Source organism: Dendrobium catenatum, unplaced genomic scaffold (genome assembly GCF_001605985.2).
Source record: "Dendrobium catenatum unplaced genomic scaffold, ASM160598v2 fragScaff_scaffold_1056, whole genome shotgun sequence".
Taxonomy (NCBI): Eukaryota; Viridiplantae; Streptophyta; class Magnoliopsida; order Asparagales; family Orchidaceae; genus Dendrobium; species Dendrobium catenatum.
In genome coordinates this window covers 6478148-6497919 of record NW_021319518.1, presented here as the reverse complement: position 1 = coordinate 6497919, position 19772 = coordinate 6478148, and the positions used below count along the sequence as shown (strand labels likewise).

The window sequence follows — 19772 nt, the reverse complement described above, 5'->3', positions numbered from 1 at the left end:
GAATCAACACATACAACTTGATCTTTCACTTTCTAAAACCCTAAAATTCGAACAATAACTTTTATGTAAAACTTAAAATTATAATCCCATAATAAACTTATATAAAAAGAATTTCACTTACGAATGAGAATTTCTCAAAACTCTCAAATTCCCTTTTCTCCCAAATTCCTTTTTCTTCGCTACAATCTCTTCCATAACCTTCAAGAAATATATTGTTCACTTTAAATGAAGTAGGAGACGAAATTTATAGGAAAATCCGAAAAAAATTTCGACAAACCTTTTTCCTTATTTTTCCTCGGCCGTTTCTTCCTTTCGTTGCAAATTCTCTCCAACCTTTGTTTTTATAACAATAAGAACGAAAAGGAGTTGTTAAAATTCTCCCTCCATCGCATTCGTTTGCTAAAATTGGAAGAAAACGAATCCTACCTTGCTCTCGCATGAAGTCCCGACCGTCCGCCCGATATCTGTTCGCGGTATTAAAGGGTGGGCCGGCCGGTTCAGTTGAACCGGCCGGAAGAACCGGTTGTCACAAAGGTGGATTCAAATTTGTCCCCTTAGGCAAATATCCATCCCCAGTCTACAAGGTCCCCTTGGACGAAGCAACCCATGGCTACCGACAAGGATCCTTCTGTCAGGTTGGGTCGACTACCTCCTCTGACTAAGTAGACCAAGGACCACGATGGCCCGGGACGACGGAACCATGGGATCTTGATCGGGTCTATCATCCATTCCCCCACCATCCACTTTAAGTGCAAGATGGTGAAATTTTCATTTTAAATATCAAATCTCCCAACTTTCCAAATTTCCAAGATTCCAAATATTCAAATTCCAAATCCCAAATGTATGCTGCTACTATATGCCAGATAACGCGTATCTCTACGTATCTGATCGATGACTAGCCTTAATCGAAAGTTCTCTCTCGTCACCGGGAGTAATTAACTATAGGGGCTTGCGCCTATATGAAACCAGAACTCAGATCATAAAGACCTCACAAAATGAGGGCGAAATCTCTGGGTAGTGTCTTATCTACGAACCCATCTGCCTTCCAAAATTTACCTCGGAACTTATTCAGTTAAAACTCCCTCGCCGAATAAAAAGAACAGCGCAGCGGGGAGGCCGGGGCAAAATTTTCGAAGCCCACATGAGGTAGTAGAGGTAGTTAACACTAGCTTTAGCATTTTTAAAATTCCCAATTAAATGTTATTTATGATGAGTAATTCCTAGAGCTGCAAATGAACCGAGCATTCGACGAGCTGCTCGTGGCTCAGCTCGATATGAGCTCTTTCATATTTGTTTCATAAGATAAACAAACAAGTTTGAACACTCTTGATAAATACTCGATAGCTAAATGAACAAGCTCGATTAACTTGTCGTTCGGTTCATTTATGTTCATGAATACTGTCGTTTAAGCTCGTGAACAAACTCGCTAAGAAGCTCGATTAGAGCTCAATTAAAATTTTAAAAAATAAATACTATTAATAATTTATTTTTACTAATTTAATATTTTTAACTTTAATCGTTTTGATTAGACATATTTTAAACTTTCATTTTTACTAATCTAGCTAATTAGAAGTATTTTATTAAATATTTTTATTTCATTTATTTTATATCTATATATTATTTTTTAAATTCCCGCCAGACCCGCCCACCTCTCTATAAATGTTTCGCATTTTTTCATTTTCCCGCCTTCCTCTAGATCTCTCTCTCTCTCCTCCATGGCATCAAAAGACCCAAAAAAACTGTGGGGATTTAGTCTCACACCACATGGAGAAAAGTGATTTTTACCTATATAAAAATAAATGCATCTAAAGGCCATTTGTTGGAAAGCAGGTAGCTGGTGGTCTGGGCGGGCTCTCTAGGTTGCAGGCTAGACGGGTTTAATAAAAGAATTTATTTTGTGAATTATGGTCGGCTCGGCTCGTTTAACGAAACGCTCGATAAGCTTGAAATTAAATGAGCTAAAATATAAACACGAGCCGAGCTCCAACATGGGAATTTTAAACAAGGTCGAGCTCGAACAGCTATCCAAGAAGCTTCGAGCCGAGCTTGAGCACGATTTTGACAAACGAGCTTGAACTCGAACATGCTAAAGTTCGGTTCGTTTGCAGCCCTAGTAATTCCTCCTTTTGTCATTTTACAACCAAAAACTATGTCATGCAATTATTATCAGTTTCTTTTATCAATATTCAATACTGTATGTTTCTACGCTGGATCTTTCTTTCCTATTTTGACCTAAACCTAACATTCTTTTAGGCGCCTAATAGTGAAGTGGTTTTTGGTTCAGCTTCTTTATCTAATCATTTTATTCATCCATAAGCAATGATAATCACAACCCCCAAGTCTAACACAGATGTTTTTATTATAAATATATAATTTTAAATGTTTGTTATATTTGTAGTGACAGGAACCGATTAAATATAAATTCATGATATCATTATTTACAGGATTTGGATGTTTATTTGACAGGATTTAAATTCAGGAAGCCATTAAATTAAGTTTAAAGTTTAGATGCTTGCTATAGTTTGTAAGTGTTAAAAATAAATGCCTAATATTCATATTCTCATCAATCTCCTTAACAGGATTTGAATTCCTTCCAATGGTGTCATATCAAACTTAAAATTTAATTTTAAAATTAGAAAATCGAGCTCCATATTTGAGCCAAGCATGAACTTCTTAAACAAGCTCTAGCGATCAAGCCAAGCTCAAGCTCAAAACATTTTAAACTAGTCAAGCTCGAGTTCAATAAATGAGCTCAAGCTTGAGCTCAATGACAGCTAAACGAGCTCAACTCGATTATATACATACTCGACTCAAACCGCTCGTTTACGCCCCTAACATTATATATAAACACATAATATAAATTAATAATAATTTATATTAAATTTATAAATTTACATGTGAATTAAATTTATATTAAATGTGAATAAAATTTTAAAATTTAATGTGTTTAAATTTCAAATTATAGAAACTATTGTTTATGTATGTTTTTTTATAGTCAAAAATTTATATTTTCACATGATTATTATAGCATTATTATTTCATTTAGATAGTATTTAAATAATTTTAATATTTGTTACATCATCGGGTTCAACCCCAGTCAAACCATTGAACCTTTAACATCTCTTTTTTCCGATTTAATGTTCGGTCTGATTTTCAAAACCATAGTTAATAGCGAAACAGTTCTTCCTCTCTCATAATTATGTACAAATATATTTTGATAAAACTATATATATCTTAGTGCCTTTTATTTACCTTGATCGATTTATCATATAAATCTTGGTGGATTTTATTAGTTTGATTTATGTTCATCCTATTTGTTCCTCATAGATGCTTCTATATAAGAAAATTATATTTTTTCCCAACACCGTGGAGTCAAGACGTACACATTTTAGATATCTTGGGTCTATTGTTCGGAGTGATGATGAAATATGTGGGGATATTATTAGTAGAATTCAAGTTGGATGGATAAAGTGGAGGAACACATCGGTCTTGTTGTGTGATAGAAAAGTACCACTCAAATTTAAGGGAAAATTCTATAAGATGGTGGTTAGACCTACAATGTTTTATGGCGCAGAATGTTAGCCATTAAAATAGAAGCATAATATTAAGTTAAGTGTTGCAGAGGCTCTACTCTTGGAGATAGGACACGAAATGAGCATATACGTGAAAAGGTTGGAGTAGCTCTATTGGCAGATAAGATTTGAAAATCTCCTTAGATGGTTTGATCACATAAAACAGTGGCCTTCTGATGGCCCAATTAGGAGAGTAGATGTATTAGATTTAACCTATGTTAAGAAATGTAGAGGTAGACTTAAAAAGATTTGGTTAGAAAATATTAGAAGTGGCATCTTTTTATTAGATATAAATGAGAATTTTGACTCTTAATCGGACACAATGGAGAAAAAGGATTCATGTAGCCAACCTAAGGTAGTGGAATAAAGATTTGATGTTGTTGTTGTTGTTGTACCGTGGAGTCAAGATGTACCATCTTTCAGACTCAGATGTGACAGGTCAGTCTCTACTCAAACGTTCTATTCCATACAAGCAAGAAAAAGAAGTCATGTAATTCATATGAATCCCCAAACAGAAACCAAGTTTCAAAGATAAGAAGGCAGACCTTCGCTAGGTGTGGTAGCATTTTTGTTATAAGAAGCTCCTGATCCCCTTCCACCTATGCCATGTCCCCTGCCACCATCATCATGACCCCCACCGCGACCAGCTGACCTTCCTCCCCGGCCTCTTCCCCCACTAAATGAACCATCACCGGAACCACTCTTAGGTGCTGGTTCTTGAACAGTCAAGGTATAGCCCCCAAGTTTAGTACCACTGAGCTCAAGAGCCTTGGAAACACTGGCTTGGTCATTGAACAACAAGTATGCAAACCTGAAACCAAAAAAAATTATGGCAGTTATTCTTCACGAAACTGATTCAATTTCATGGGGTAGCCTTTACACATTAAAGTATGTAGTAAACTGAGAAGCATATAAATAGAAGCTTAGCAAAGAAGAGTAACTAACATTGTAGCAGAAAAACATGCAAGAAATTTGAAACAATATCTCTTAATACAACATTGCAAAACATCTAACCCTTTAGAACGACCGGTCATATTGTCCTGTGGAATAGAAACGCGTAAAATCTTGCCATACGATCCAAAATGTTCCATCAAGGAGCTTCGAATCTGCCATTGATGCAAGTGTAAAAGGACTACTATGAAATTAACCTTCCTACAATCTTACTCTATGAAATTAACTTTCCTACAATCTTAATGAAGCGAGTACACACCTGATCTTCTTTAAGTGATTTGGCAAAGCCTTTAACAAAAACCGTGTGACCTGGATCTTGACCTAGATCTTGCGCGCCTATTCTGTTAGAAGCATTTTCCTTCCTATAATTTGCAGCAAAATCAATATAAATTTTGTATTGCTCCATTAACCTATAGAAAGTCTTAAAGCATTCTAGGCATGCTTTTTAGTGGTCATGGGCACAGTAACATGAACATTTCCTCCAGATATTTAAGCTAGCTATAACTCAAACAGCAACACAGTCCTGCATATAGGATGCAGGCAGGACTGCCATTGGAAATAAGATACTACAAAGAGTCGAAGAAGAAAAATACCCATCTTGGGGGTTATAGGAACCCCTTTTACGAGCCAAATCAATGATCACAGGGCGACCAAGAAGTATGTAGCCATTCATCCTAAGTGCCTAAATTAATGAGAAACAAATCATGACCATTTAGTATATAACAATGTTGTTAAGCTAACATATACAAGTATATAACAAACCAGAATTTATCAAGAAAATTTATATGCGTCACAATTACAAACTGCACCAACAAGGTACACTTCAAGAATGAGATTAACAATAGAAAAGGGCAGTTTGTTACCGCTCGAGCACCTGCTTCAGTGCCAAACTCTACATGCCCGAAACCCCTGAAGCTACCATCTTCTGTAGCAGCTAACCGGATCTCCATCACTTCCCCAGACATTTTGAAGAAGTCCAACCTACATTAATAATTTTTTTTAATCATGAGAAGCATAAACTGCTTGAAAGGAAAGGAGGGTGACAAGAATAGATTGGCGAGTGGGGAAACGTTAGATTTGCTTTTTTTTTTCTTTTTGATATTAGTTGGTGCCCGAGCGCACGCACAAGTGTGGGTGGGTGGATGCATTGGATTGCATGGGCCGGTCACGTTGGTGCTGGTGGGCAAGGGAAGTCAAGATAGAGTGCAGAAAAGAGAGGGGCAAATATAGATGAATGGGAATGAACGAAGGGGAAAGCATTAAGGATGAAGAGAGAGTAACTAGGCCAAGAACCATACAGATCATCTTTTGTAACTTCAGATGGCAAATTTCCAACAAACAGTCTCTTTGTGCCAGATTCCTCATTTCGCTTGGCAGGAGTTTCAGGCTACATTTATAATGTAACACGTATAAGCATATCGCATCCATAATTGAGGGAAAAATTGAAGACAAAGCAAGACTGAGTTACCTCTTTTTCAGATATTTTAGGAGCATCTTTGATTTTAGCATTATCGGGCAAAAGGTCCATCCTTTTGTTACCTGTCTCCTGAAAAGTTAGAGGATTGAAATCAAGCTCCACGAAATGAAAATAAAAAAATTCATTTCAGCTTATTGCACAAGCCCCAGCATGGAACTTCGGTAAGGCATGGTTAATAGCTTATTCAGCAAAATACAAAATGAGATAAATAGATATTGATGCAAAAGTGTTTAATTTATTATTGACAAAAGGAACAAAATTGTCTCTTGACTCTTTATGAAGATCAAAATTATTCCTTGACTCTTTATGAAAGATCAAAATGGTCTCCAACTATATTAAAGGACCATTTTAATCTTTCAACTCTTTAAAGAGGAATTAAACTAATCCCACCATAAGATTATTTTGGTTATTTTTAAAGACTTGAGAGACCAAAATGATCATTTAATATAGTTAGGAATCATTTTGGTCATTCATAAAGAGTTAAGGGACCATTTTAATCATTTTCCTATTTACTATTTATTGTGATTACACAGTCATATCAAGTTAAAAACACATGTAGCAAGAAAAATAACACTTAAATGCACTTCTATCATATGATATGATGATATGATATAAATGCATGTTATAGACTAGAAGTAGTTAGAAGATCAAAATAATGTTTTAAATAAGTGCTAGAGGTTATAAGGATTTGTTTAAATTAGCTCAATTTCAAAGTCTAAAGAGGGGCATTTATAATATCCTGAATCAGGCTATAAACCCTATACTAAGCCACATGAGCAACACAAGCTGGACAACCAACTCTATGACATCTTGATGCAAATCCTAACCCGAGCCTTAGTGGTGATGAATGGTTGCTGTTGTTGTGGGCTTAGATCATTAATGTGATCAAATTGGTGGATGGGGGCTCTCCTATGATGCCTAGATGAGTAAGGATAAGTTTGGAGGAGTTTAATCTTGGGTGGAAATAGGTTTAGGAAGGTGTTAGTGGAGGCCAACCCAATTCTAGCAACTAGCCAAGATCTTAGAGCCCTTGGTTCTACCCACTACAACTTCCTCTCAATAAAAATCAAATAGAAGAGAAAATGTGTTGAGTTAGGATCCAGAGAATTTGATGAATTTTTGTGAATTTTGGTGGAGTTTTGATATTTTCCCTGAATTCTTGCCAAGGCTAACCTGAGAATTTCCCTCTCTAGCTACAGGCTGAATTTGACTTGGGGCTTCAAGATCTTTGGATTTTTTAGTGAATAACAACCCTAATAAATATATGAAAATCAAAGTTTGCGATGTCTAATATGTATATGGAGCTTTTGGTATTTTCAAAGGAGTTTAAGTTATGCAAATGAAGGCAAATTATAGCTAGGTTAGTTTTGATCTAGTTTGGTCGATTCACACAAAAGGCTTAAATGAATAAGTTTGATTGCTAGGAAAATTAGGTTTATATTTTTCTAGAGTGGGAGATGGTGGTATAAACACAACACAAAAGAAAATTGTAGAAATTAAAACATAAATAAAACTCAACTAATCATCAAAGTAGTAGTCCTAGTGAGGATCACTAAACTCTTTCTAGTTTGGCCACCGTCGAGTTCCAACCAAAGGATTTTTCCTACAATTTCAATCATACAACATCAATAGCTTCTTCATTCCACTGTTTACAATATAACATAAGAGGACAATTTTAAAATTAAAGATATATGGCGAGGGGGGGCAGCCACTAAGTGTAACCACCTTGTAATCACCACCATTCCTCCCACTTTTGCATACTTGGCCACTAATCCCACGCATAGGCCGCTACTCCACTCCAAATTAGACATTTAATTGGGCTAACTAAAATGATTAACACAACACAACTTAAAATGGCCTATTGTAACACATAAATACAATAATACTTACAAAGGCACTTCTACTACTATATATGAAACAATAAATTCACATAAAGATAATAATAATTCTTGAGTTTTTGTTCTAATAAAGTCCTAGACGAAGATCTTGCAATTGGATCTCCCTTCTCTTAATTAGCTCCATGTGATACAACACTTCATGATTTCATCCTCTCCCTTGCATGAGCTGCTCGTTTTACCTCTACTCAAATCAACCCAAAAATCTCACTCCTTCCCTGCCTCTCAACTCCCAATTTAAGGAGAAAATCAAAAGGCTCAATTCCCGATTTAAGAAGGAAATCAAAAGCTAGAGCATTACATCCTTACCCCATCACAGCTGCCAAACCCCATCTGTGTGTACGCCTGTCTCCTCTTACTCTTTTCTGTTTTGATCAAGAAATTTGAAAAAAGGGAAGCATCTGCCAACTATGCCACCTCCGTCCTTCAATTGAACAATGGAAAGCTTCCTCCCCATTTTCTTACTCTTCTTCTTCCTTCAATAGTAAGACAACCGCAAGCTTTCAGTATCACTCTTGAAGCGAGCACTCTCCTCTTCGTATGACTCATTTGCTTCACCATCATCAAAAGTAGGAGAGCTTGTGATAACCCATTTTTTTATTTGCGGTCTGTTAATGCTAACATTAAATTTATGATTTTATTTTATTGGTTTCATTCCTTGAATATCATAATTATTCCAGCTTAACTTTAGGTACTTTGTATGGATTAAGTTGTACTTTTTAGTTAGCCTAGGTGTTATATAAGTGTATGATAATATATTTGAGAAAATAATGATTTAATTCATAAAATAGATTGAATCCTTACAATAAAAATATTTAATTAAGCTTGATTGTGAGAAAATCTCCGTAATTATGTTGCACATATTTTGATAATTTATTAACTTTTAATGTTATCATTTGCGTATCAATAATTAATTGAATGGAGTTTATATTGCGTAGAGCCTTTGAATTGTTTTTTTATCCAGTATGAATTAGTTGAATTTCAATTAAATTCAAAATCTCGTATCATTTGTATTGAAGAAACTAATTATTATTTATTGACGGATACATATACACTTCCTTATTATGACCATTATCATTGTTATTTGAATTAGGTTAGTAGATATTGTCGGTTGTCAATCCTATTTTCAATATTTAAATTACCAATCCAAATATTTTAGTAGAGCTTGTTAATGCTCATAATGGAAATATAATGTGATAGAGATAGTTTGCCTTCAGTTATTACTGCACAAACTTCTATATCATGGTGATTTCCTATAAAAATAAGATCTAATTTGAATACATGTTACTCTTGTTGAATATGATAAATGTCATGTCTACAAATCATATTTGATTAGGAAATAAATAATTGTCATGTTGCGTATGGAATACAAGTTGAAAACTTGCTTATAAAACATGAATAGATTGTATGCCTTTTGTGCTGTGATATTTATGTCCGCATTAAGCCCTGTGTTATTGGATTGGATTGACTGATTGACGGGTCCTCAATGAAATCATTAATTTTTTATAGGATTTTCATAGGATCGGTGCATACATATATATACAAATATGATCAGTTAAAAATAAATGACTGTTGAATCATATATAGATGTATATGAAAATACATGATGTGATGACATATGAATGTAAACCTAAAATGCATTACTTAAAGTTTACATACAAATAACGATGAACAAAACAACATTATAGATCACCTGAAAACCAACTTATAATATGTGATGCAATTCATTTATGCAATGTAATAAAATTCTAACATAATAACTTGATTACACTACAAGAACATAGTCACTCATGCTTCTTTTATTATTCATGCTGCATGCCTCGGTACTTTGTCATTTATATTTTACTATATAGTAATTACTTGTTTGGTATGAACTCTCAAACTCACTTGTTATTAACATTTCTTATAGCAGATTCCATCAGAGTGTTTGGTAGACCATGACCACAGAAGCAAACTTATCAGTAGAGGAACTCATTTGGTATTTTAAGTTTTGTAGTAGCTTATTTGTATTTCCTTTAGTTTTAAATAAGTTCTTTATATAATTATTTCTTTCAATTTTATTTTCATTTGTTATTGTTCATACTTCATTCATGTACTTCCATAATGACTTATGTAAATGTAACAAAATATTAGTTTAATTCATGTTGCTCACTCTTATATGCTTTGTTTATACCATTAGTATATAAATTGAACTTTGTGAGCACAAAACAGATTTCATATCTCTTCATAACATCTCATATTACTAGGATATATCACCTTCCGAACCTGGAGTGAGACAGAGTGGTATCAAAGACATATATTTTGTATTTAATATCTATTGTTCTATTTAAACTGGATTGTGGGATAATTTTGGTTATTCTTGATAATTATATATATGTTAATTTATTTTATTTTAATTTGTTGTGTTTATTTATTCATAATGGCACCAAGAATAAGAGGTGCTACCAGAGTTTTCACAACTGATGGCTCTAGAGCTACAGAAAAAGCTATACACATTCTTAGAAGCCAATGTTCGTATAATCATTAATATTACTAACCCAACTCCTAACATTGTTGCCCTTGTCACGATGAAGATCAATGTGTCGTGCTCAACAACAAACAATCCAGAAAACAACTCAGCTAGCATTTCAACCAGCTCAGCCGGCACCACAACCAACTCAACTATACAATAAGAAGTCATAAGCGCACCAGTTTTTACTAAAATTCAGGCAAATCAATCAATATTAAAAGCTCAAATAACTCAAGTGACATTAGTTGACTTAGTTGTTCATACAAATGTCAAAATTGAAATGCTACGGATTTTCCAAGCTAATGGAGGGATGATAAATCGAGTAAAAGATAAAGTTCTGAAAGTCATCAATCTACTTTCAATGGGGCAATGGGGCAATGGGGCCATTGGATAGGATACATGATTTCATAATACTAAGAAGAGACTTCAAAATATTAATTGAACCGCAGAGCGCAAGGTGGGTATGGTTACTTTCCAGTTACGAGAATGTGTTTATGATTAGTGTGAGAGCCACTAATGCAATAGTTTTGGATGGGATATAGCGATTTTATGGGAAGGGTTCAAGCGATTATTTCTAAACTGGTACTTCCCAAGACAGAATGAGCCAATTAATGAACAACTTAAGGAAATTAGAGCAAGGGATGAAAAATGTTCGAGAATATAAGACCCATATTATCAGGATTCACATTTGTTCCTTCTATTAGTCGGCACAAATGTCAAAAAATCTAAAATTCTTTTTAGACTAAGAGAGGATATTTGAAAATGCTTATCTGTTGTCAAATGCAAGTTGGTGGGCCAGGCTATACACGCATAAATAAAAATCAATGCTTGTGAAGATAAAATAGTGGGAAAACGAAGGAGCACATACATTTAGGCACAGGGAGACTCAAAGAAAAACTAGCATAAAAATCATTAAAGATATCTTAAAGAGCAATTCTCATCATCCCCATTATGGTAAAAGGCACTCTAGGCAATGCAATTTAATTGTTGGAAAGTGCTTCAACTGCTACAGTACTAATCACAATATTATGGATTGCCAACTCAACACGCACGAGTAGTCCACTTTGATAGTATTATGAGATAATAACATCATATATCAACATAGAAATAGTTGGCAAGATTAGCAAGGAGGTCAATTACAAGCAAAATAACAAAAGATAGACAAGACATTATTAACTTAAGCATCATCGGCAACAACAATTTCTGGCACCTCAACCATATCAAGAGTACTTGCCTGCATTACAATACCAACAACAGCATCTTCCAATGCTACATCAACAGCAACAACCAATGGTGTAGTATTAACCATCACAAACCCACCTCAGGTATAGTCCAAACGTGTGATTTCACCTTGTGTGTTCGCTATGATGCAGCAAGAGGCTCACGAATCTCCCAATGTGGTGATAAGAATCATTTATATTCTTAAGAAACCAGTTTGAATCTAGGGCATCACATTCACTTATACCAGATAATTTTGCACCAAATGTGCTAGTTTTGAAAGTGCAGTCACATTTATGGGTGTAAACGAGTCGAGTCGAGCTCGAGAAGTAGCAAACTCGAGCTAGACTTGTCTCTCAAAAGAAAGCTCATGTCGAGCCTAAAGAATGAGCTCGAGCTCAACTCATCCATTTTCTCTCAGTCTCGAGAGCTCGGCTCGAGATGGAATCCAGGTAGAAGATTTTGCCTTGTCTTCACAAGGAAGTGACGGCGGTGGAGAATAATGAAGATCGGAAAGGCTATTCGTGGTTGCTAGAGAAGAAAACTCGGGAAAAAAAAAAGAGGAAAAGAAGGATAGTGACCTTTGTTTCAAAAAGAGACCTGCTTTAATAGCTATTTAAAGTAATAGTTGTTTAAAGTTAAAAGATAATAAATTTTGCTGCAGCTTTCTCTTTAAAAAATAAAAATGTAATAGTTATTTAAGATTTATTTTTAAAATATGTACAGTTGCGAGTTTTACAATATAATATTATATTAATATATAATAAATGTTGGATATTATTTTAATATATAAAATTTTATTAAATAATTAACTACTTACAAGCCGGCTTGCGAGCTCACAAGCCAAGCATCATTAAGCTCCAGCTCGAGCTCATTAATAAACAAACTCGAGTTTAAACTCGAGCACGAGCTCGAGGCTCAATAAGCTAAGCTCGCGAGCTTGTTAACGAGCCAAGCTCGAGTTGGCTCGGCTCATTTACACCCCTAGACACATCTATCTATCAGCATGCCTTCTAGTTCACCCATCCTAGGATTGCTCCCATATGAACATGCATAACTTTAGAATTGTATTCCATTACACCAAAAGGCGTCTCAATGCTTAAGAATTTAGCCTTATTCTACTTAAGGAATTTCAAATCTTCATTCTAGGGCATTCTTAAAACCCATTGATTCATTTTTTGCTTTCAACAAAGGGAAACTAGGTCACCTTGTAGAGTTATGTTCATTTGATTTTTTCATAGTTGAGCTTATGAATCTTAAGCATCAATTTTCTACTTAAATTATTGATATGCTCCCTAATGATGGGTTCTCATCTTTAAGTGGAATTGTTGAACTTGCAAAAAAATGGCAAAAGTAAAGATGGTATGTATTCTCTAGTATACAAGCTTGTTGCTATGACAATAACTTTACTGGTTGCTATTATTACAATAGAGATAGCATTTTCTATGATGAGGATTGTCAAGCATTAATTGCATAGTAGAATAGGAGATGAGTTGCAACAATTGTCTAATAACTTACATTGAGAAAGAAGTGTTTTGTTTACTTCTCAATAAAGTTATTATGCATCATTATCAAAAATTACAAATTGGGCTTGGAATCCTATAATCATTTGTTCAATTCATCAATCATAATATAATTTGTGAAATACATGACTTTGTTTTGAATTAAACATTTAAAATTTCAATCTTTTGATTATATTAACTTATTAGAATAATAAGCTTGTCCACCCTCAAAACAGATAATAGGGTCGCCAATGATTTCTGCTAATAATTAGTGTTGTACATGATATTCTGAATTATACTAATCTTAGTACAAATCTAAAAGCTATGAAGCCCGTTCTTATGCTTATTGCTCCAAGATATCCTCAAACAATTTTTTTTGGTAATCCTTAGGAGGCCAATTCTTGAAGAAACAATATGCCTCTAAATTCTCCTTGGAAGGATGTATACATCATACATTTCATTCTTTTTTTATATTAATTTATTATCATAATAAACTTGTTCACCCTCAGAAGAGAAGATAAGTTCACCCTTGATTTGTGCTCATAAGTAGTATTGTATATAATATCTTGAATTATACAAATCTTATTACAAATCTAAGGGATATGAAGCTCATTCTGATGCTTTTTGCATCAAGATATCCTCACACAATTTTTTTTCCTAATTCTGAGGCAAATTCTTGAAGAAACAATATGCTTTTAAATTCTCTTTGGAAGGATTGCAAGAGGTTTCTGCTTGAAAACAATCCTTCCCATTCAAAACAAAAAAGGGCAGAACTAAAGCAACTGCCATGCACTTCTTTAGGCCTTATGCCTTACTGCAAAGAGTATTCATTCAAAAAATGGAACGCATTGGAAAGTTCACCTCAACTTCCTCACCAGAGTCGCTCTCTGAAGAACTATCACTGGAGTCTCCCTTCTTTTTAGAGACAGCTATAGCAGCTTTGTCATTGGACTTAACAGGTTTCTGCACGAAAAAAGTATTTTTTAGATTAATGCCACAGAACATAAGATGCATCTCCCTATATCAGTATATATTTAACTGAAGAGCTGATGTTTACCCCAACTTCCTCATCAGAATCACTCTTGGAAGAGCCATCATTCAACTCTGGCTTCTTCTTAGAAGCACTAACAGGCTTGGTTTTGGGTGCACCAGACTTCTGCAAATGAAGAACAAAAATGAAATTCAAAGTTCATATTTGAAACCAAAAGCAAGTAAATCAGTATTCATACAAGAATTGGTCATGGTCACCCAATCTTCCACATCCAATTCACTGTCAGATGAGCTAATGCCTAACTCAGGATGCTTATTGGGGGAAGTCACGACAGGAATGTTAGTAGGCATATTCAGTCTCAGCAGGCAAATAATAAAAGAAAAACAAAAAAAGGGAAAGCCACAACAGCATTGGACATTGCCACTAATATAGCTTCTCTTAGGGTTTTTTTAGGAATTTCAAAACCGTACTTTCTCTTTGGGACGAAAAAAATGAGACCACATATGCTACCAGTCATTGGCACATATTTCCCATATTTTGAGTTTTGCCTGAGTATTTCCGCTTGCGAATACAGTAATTATAGTCTATGTTAAATTCCTTTTAATATTTGAAATTCGTGAATCTATAAGTGGATACTATAAGAACTGAAACTTTATTCCTATCTTTTGTTGTACTTGATTTGTTGTCCATGGATTGATTATTATATATAGGAGTCAATGTGCATGCTCTATAGAGAAAAGGATCAAAATGATCCTTTGACTCTTTATGATATACTAAAATAGTCTGCAATTATATTAAAGGACTATTTGGATCCCTTAACTCCTTAAAGAGGAATCAAAATAGTCCCACAATGAGACTAATTGGATTTATTTTTAAAGACTTGAGTGACCAAAATAGTCATTTAATATAGTTGAGGATTATTTTGGTCCATAAAAAGTTAAGGGACCATTTTGATATTTTTTTCATGTTCTATGTTATTCAAGAAATATTGTGTCCAAGTCCTATGCTTCTCAAGAATTATCCTGCAGCATCCTTTATTTTCCAAAATTTGTTATACTCATGCCAGCCTAGTCATATCTGGGAAGCATACTACAAACTGCATACCAAGCACATGCACCACCTCCAATCATGCAGATAAGCTTGTACATCCCTATAAGAGAAGCATGAACATTGTTCGCATGGCATAGCACAACACAACGCAACATTATCAAACAAATTCTAAAAATTGTAAGTTGGATTATGAAGATGTCAAGTTCCATAGGAAGATATGAAAACGAAAATGAAGTTGGCCCACTGAACCAGAAGAACGGCTGCAACAAAGTGACTAACAAGCTATGGAAGTAAAAAATCCTGGAATTTATTGATGCAGGACTAAGCATGTAAAGATGAATGCGATAAGAACTTGCACGTTGTGAATAAAAGCAATTAATAATGATAAACGTTAGCAACGAAACGATGAAAAAAAACTAAAGAGGGGTGTCTACGCTTAGGCCAAATCACATGCTTAGAACTAGAATCACTAAAGTAATTTAGAATTTCAACAGAATGTCAATTAAGTAGTTATTCAATAAAATCTCTAAGTTAACATTGAGATTAGAATATAGAAAATCAAGAACTCAAAATCCTACGTTTACTAAGCGAATGCAGAGAGCTTGGCACGAATCCTTGTGCTTGAATCACCACCTAAAAGATCAGAGGATTTAGAAGATAAATGAAGAGGGGAATAAGTTCACACTTGAGGACCGGAAACAATTTGCCATTGAACGTTGGCAAGCTGTTCTTCGATTGGTTCGGATATTGTGAAGATGATGTGATCTAAATATTCTTCGACAGAGTTGTCAACTTCCAGATTGACGTCGAATGTTGACCGGAGAATGTCGACGTTCCCTTGCTCATTGTAAACGAATCTGGAATCAAGATCGGGATCGGCCATTCATCGATTCCTTAGTTGTAGTATTGTGGATGAAGGTCTTGGCTTCCCTTAAGGACTCTTGTTTCTTTCGCGGATTGAGGTGGAGACTAGGGAGGGAAGCGGCCAGCCTAATGAAGGAGGTTTAGGACAAGTAAGTTCAGATTTTTGGTGGAGTTAGAGTTGAATTTAAGAGAGGATTTTGGAGGGAAAGGCCGAAATTAATTTCCAGATCAAAGTCTCTTGAGTTGGAAAGAATTTAAAGGAGGTATGAAAGCATGGAGGGGGTGGGTGGAGTAGGAGAAATTATTCTGTACGCAATCCGAACGCAGAATAAGGTTCGGATGCTGCGTATTTACTGCTTATTTTACTGCGTATTTTTTGATACATAATTTTTTCGTGGCAAATAAGTAGCAAACAAATAATACTCACTAAATACACAATAAATACGCAAAAAATACATAGAAAAATTATGTATCAAAAAATTCGCAGTAAAATAAGCAGTAAATACGCAGCATCCGAACCTTACTCTGCGTTCGGATTGCGTAAACAAAAATTTCTCGTGGAGTAGAGGAGGCTTGGAATTTAATTCCAAAAGAAAAAGAGGTGCGATTTTGGAAAGAAGTAAAGGAGGTGGGGCCTTGGGAATTTCGGCCAAGAGAGAGGGGGATGGCTTGAATTATTTCCAAGAGAGCAACTTGACTTTTGGAAATAATTCCAAAGGGAATTTGATGGGGCCGACAGCATAGGGAGAGAGAGGAGAGGTTTAGGAAAACATTTAATGCTTTCTTGATTTAGGATATTAAATTTGGAAAGAGATATGTCATTCCAATTTAATTTAAAATTTAAATAGGGTAGGGTTTGGAAACTTTCCTAAAATAGGATTTGTATTTTAGCCATTTTTAGGTAATAATTTCAAATTCAAATAGATTTGAATTTGCCAATTAATTGAGATACCTAAAATATGAGGAGCTAATTTATGAAGGGTTTAAAGGCAAGTGATGATGGAGGGAAAACCAAAGGGGGGGACGGCGGCTTGGACTAGGGGGTTTGGGTGAGGGGGCCAGCGGCTAGGTAGGGAGATGAAGTTGATTGGGATGGTGGTGGTGGGATGAAACCGACGGGTGTGGAAGGGAAAAAGATTTGGGGATCCGGCGGTTGAGGCTAGATGAGTCGTGGATTAGAGGAAGATTAGAAAAGAAAAGATAAACTAACCGCGAACCCAAACTCTTCCAAGATTGGTGGGTGATCTGATTCCCTCTCTAAGAGGTTTCTCTCCAACTTCTCTCAAGCTCTCACAAGAATTCAAAAAGTAAAAAATTTAATCATTCATTCCTTAACCTTCATAAGAGAATATAAGGGCTATATATAGCCTCATATAATTGACGAAAAATAAAAGACGACTTTGCCCTTTGGGCTTACACATGACCACCCTTATGTAAGGGGTAAAAAGGGAAAACAACTAAAGCAAATACAAACACGCATAAATAAAAACAAATACATATGAAGACTTAAAATATATTGGCATGATCATGGCCGTAGATCTGCTGCCACGTCTCTGATAAACTTTCCAAGCTCCGATGTCCCCATCATTTATTTTAATGAATCGCTTGCATAGTAGCAATGGACATTCATAACCAATTTCAAACACCTCAAAATAGCATAACATCACTGTATTTTTGGTGAAAGAGGCAGAAATATAACATTAAATGAAAAAAAATTTATTTATGAAAACATGGATTGCTATAATCATCTAAGCTTTGAAAAACATAAAATTTACCTCCACTCCAAAATCAGAACACCATGTTTCATCATTCTTTTTCGTTGGGCACTCAATCAAAGTCTTCTTTAGTTTCTTGACCATTTTTTTACTCAGACCCACCTTCTCTAATTCTAATATCTGGATTTTTGAGCTTGCCTGTTTCTTTGTTGCCTCCTCTGTTCCCCTCTTACCTAAAAACATAACAAAATGGAATCATTCAATGATCTAAACAAAACCAAATCACACAAAAAGAACAAAAGAAATATATAAATAAATAAATAAACCTTTTGCTGCGGCCTTCGTTAGTGGAATCGTAATAGGAGTTTCTGCAAACTGCATAAAAGCAAGTAGTTTATTTGTGGCTTAACGCAACAAAACACATCCGTACCAAACGAAGTCTAATGATTCTGATATTGCATATGAAGGTGTCATATTCCTTGGCAAGATTTCTGAGCGAAAATGAAGTTACACTACAGAACAATAAGAAAGACTACAGGGTTGTTTGGCAACAAGTAAGATTTAGTAAATCATGTAAATCCGGATTTACTAAATCCTAAGGGTATTAAAACTTGAAAATTGTTTGGCATGACAAATATTAAATTATGACAAATTGTCAGTCGACACATCTCAAGATTTCAAACGGATATTTTTTTCTTTTTTTTTTCCTTTATTTTTAATGCATGCATAAGAACTAATTTTTTTTACATTATATCAATGGATTACATCAATAACCAAATTATAAATCCAACATAAATTTGTATAACAAAAATGATAAAATCAACAAATAGTACATAATACTTTAATAATGATGAACACATAGACTAAGTAGTAGTGGAGAATAAATGACTACATATGCTTGCATGTTGAAGACGATATGATATATCTTGTAGTTCATAGTAAATTAATAATGATGAGCGGCGTCTTTGACTCAACCTCTAAAATAAAAATAATTAAATAATTAAATTTTAAATTTAAATTGTATTCTTACTGTTGCAGTCAAAATTCTTACCCAAGCATCCCACAAATTCATGGCGATAGTATGTTTTGTCGCTTCCCCTTTAATTCTTTCTCCTATTGTTACATTTATATTGGGATCCTTATCAGAGATTTCAACCTCATTGTATTGACTATCATGTTGCATTTCCGCTTGTCACATATTGAAATATAGATCTTGTCGATGGTACCGACTTATGAAATTGTGCAAAACTGCACATGCAAGCGTGATATCAAATTGAACACTAAAAGAAAATTTTCGCATGTGAATTAACACAAGAAATCATTCCTTCAAAATCCTAAAAGTTCTTTGAACTATGTTGCGCAATATGCCGGTGATTATATAACCCTTGCACAACAATATATCTTCTAGAAATATTTCCACGATAATCACTCGGGTGATATCGATATCCCCAAAATAGTGCAATGATTATATCAGTGTAAGCATAACCAGAGTCAACCAAATAATAACTACCATGGGATACTTCAAATTTTTTCTCCTCCACTGCCCATTTAAGCACATGCATATCCGCATCAAAATCCACCCACCTAAAGGCAACATAGACTAATTGTCGATCAAATGACACCTCTGCCATTACATTTTAAGATATAAACCCATTTCAACTACAACATCGATTTTGTAGATTACTACAGACTATTGAAAGAACATGCGTACCTTTTATGGCACCCACTATATTTTTGTAGCAAAAGTAAAATTGCACATTTAAACCTATAAAAGGATGACATCATGCATTTTACGACAGTAAATTAACAAACTCATCTGATAACGAGACAATAGCATGTAGTACCTGATTGAATTATCTACTTATAATTTCTAGTGAATGTTAGAAAAACTCATATATTTATTTATAGCTATGAGTATGGACTCCTCTAAAAAAATAATGCCAAGTTATTCTACTGCGACTTGCGATCATATTTCTATATGTCATTTAAAAAGTCACAACTAGCAAAGTAGATCCCTCAGACAAACAA

The 19772-nt window shown here is 34.6% G+C and overlaps 2 protein-coding genes across 2 annotated transcripts; both read right to left on the bottom strand.

Annotated features, from left to right (window-relative positions):
- Window positions 1-4082: 4082 nt before the first annotated feature.
- On the bottom strand, window positions 4083-5226 carry LOC114580482 (nucleolin 2-like). The gene is made up of 4 exons (XM_028698161.1): window positions 5117-5226; window positions 4783-4885; window positions 4587-4678; window positions 4083-4383 (listed from the first exon to the last, which is right to left on the bottom strand). The coding sequence occupies exons 1-4, from the start codon at window positions 5194-5196 to the stop codon at window positions 4098-4100; spliced, it is 561 nt and encodes a 186-aa protein (XP_028553994.1). The 5' UTR covers window positions 5197-5226; the 3' UTR covers window positions 4083-4097.
- LOC114578364 (nucleolin 1-like) lies at window positions 5206-17996 on the bottom strand. The gene is made up of 6 exons (XM_028698160.1): window positions 17805-17996; window positions 14182-14280; window positions 13986-14087; window positions 5992-6069; window positions 5822-5910; window positions 5206-5504 (listed from the first exon to the last, which is right to left on the bottom strand). Exons 1-6 carry the CDS (start codon window positions 17985-17987, stop codon window positions 5255-5257), a joined length of 801 nt encoding a protein of 266 aa, XP_028553993.1. The 5' UTR covers window positions 17988-17996; the 3' UTR covers window positions 5206-5254.
- Window positions 17997-19772: the final 1776 nt, after the last annotated feature.

Bases quoted from the DNA above. Each gene is read 5' to 3' on its own strand.
- LOC114580482 (XM_028698161.1), bottom strand. From the start codon at position 5,196: ATGAATGGCTACATACTTCTTGGTCGCCCTGTGATCATTGATTTGGCT. The intron at 4,679-4,782 runs GTGTGTACTCGC...CATCAATGGCAG, and splicing joins AATCACTTAAAGAAGATCAG to ATTCGAAGCTCCTTGATGGA. The intron at 4,384-4,586 runs GTTAGATGTTTT...TTTTGGTTTCAG, and splicing joins ATGACCGGTCGTTCTAAAGG to GTTTGCATACTTGTTGTTCA.
- LOC114578364 (XM_028698160.1), bottom strand. From the start codon at position 17,987: ATGTTTTTAGGTAAGAGGGGAACAGAGGAGGCAACAAAGAAACAGGCA. The intron at 14,088-14,181 runs GTAAACATCAGC...TTTTTCGTGCAG, and splicing joins ATTCTGATGAGGAAGTTGGG to AAACCTGTTAAGTCCAATGA. The intron at 5,911-5,991 runs GTAACTCAGTCT...TTATAAATGTAG, and splicing joins CTAAAATATCTGAAAAAGAG to CCTGAAACTCCTGCCAAGCG.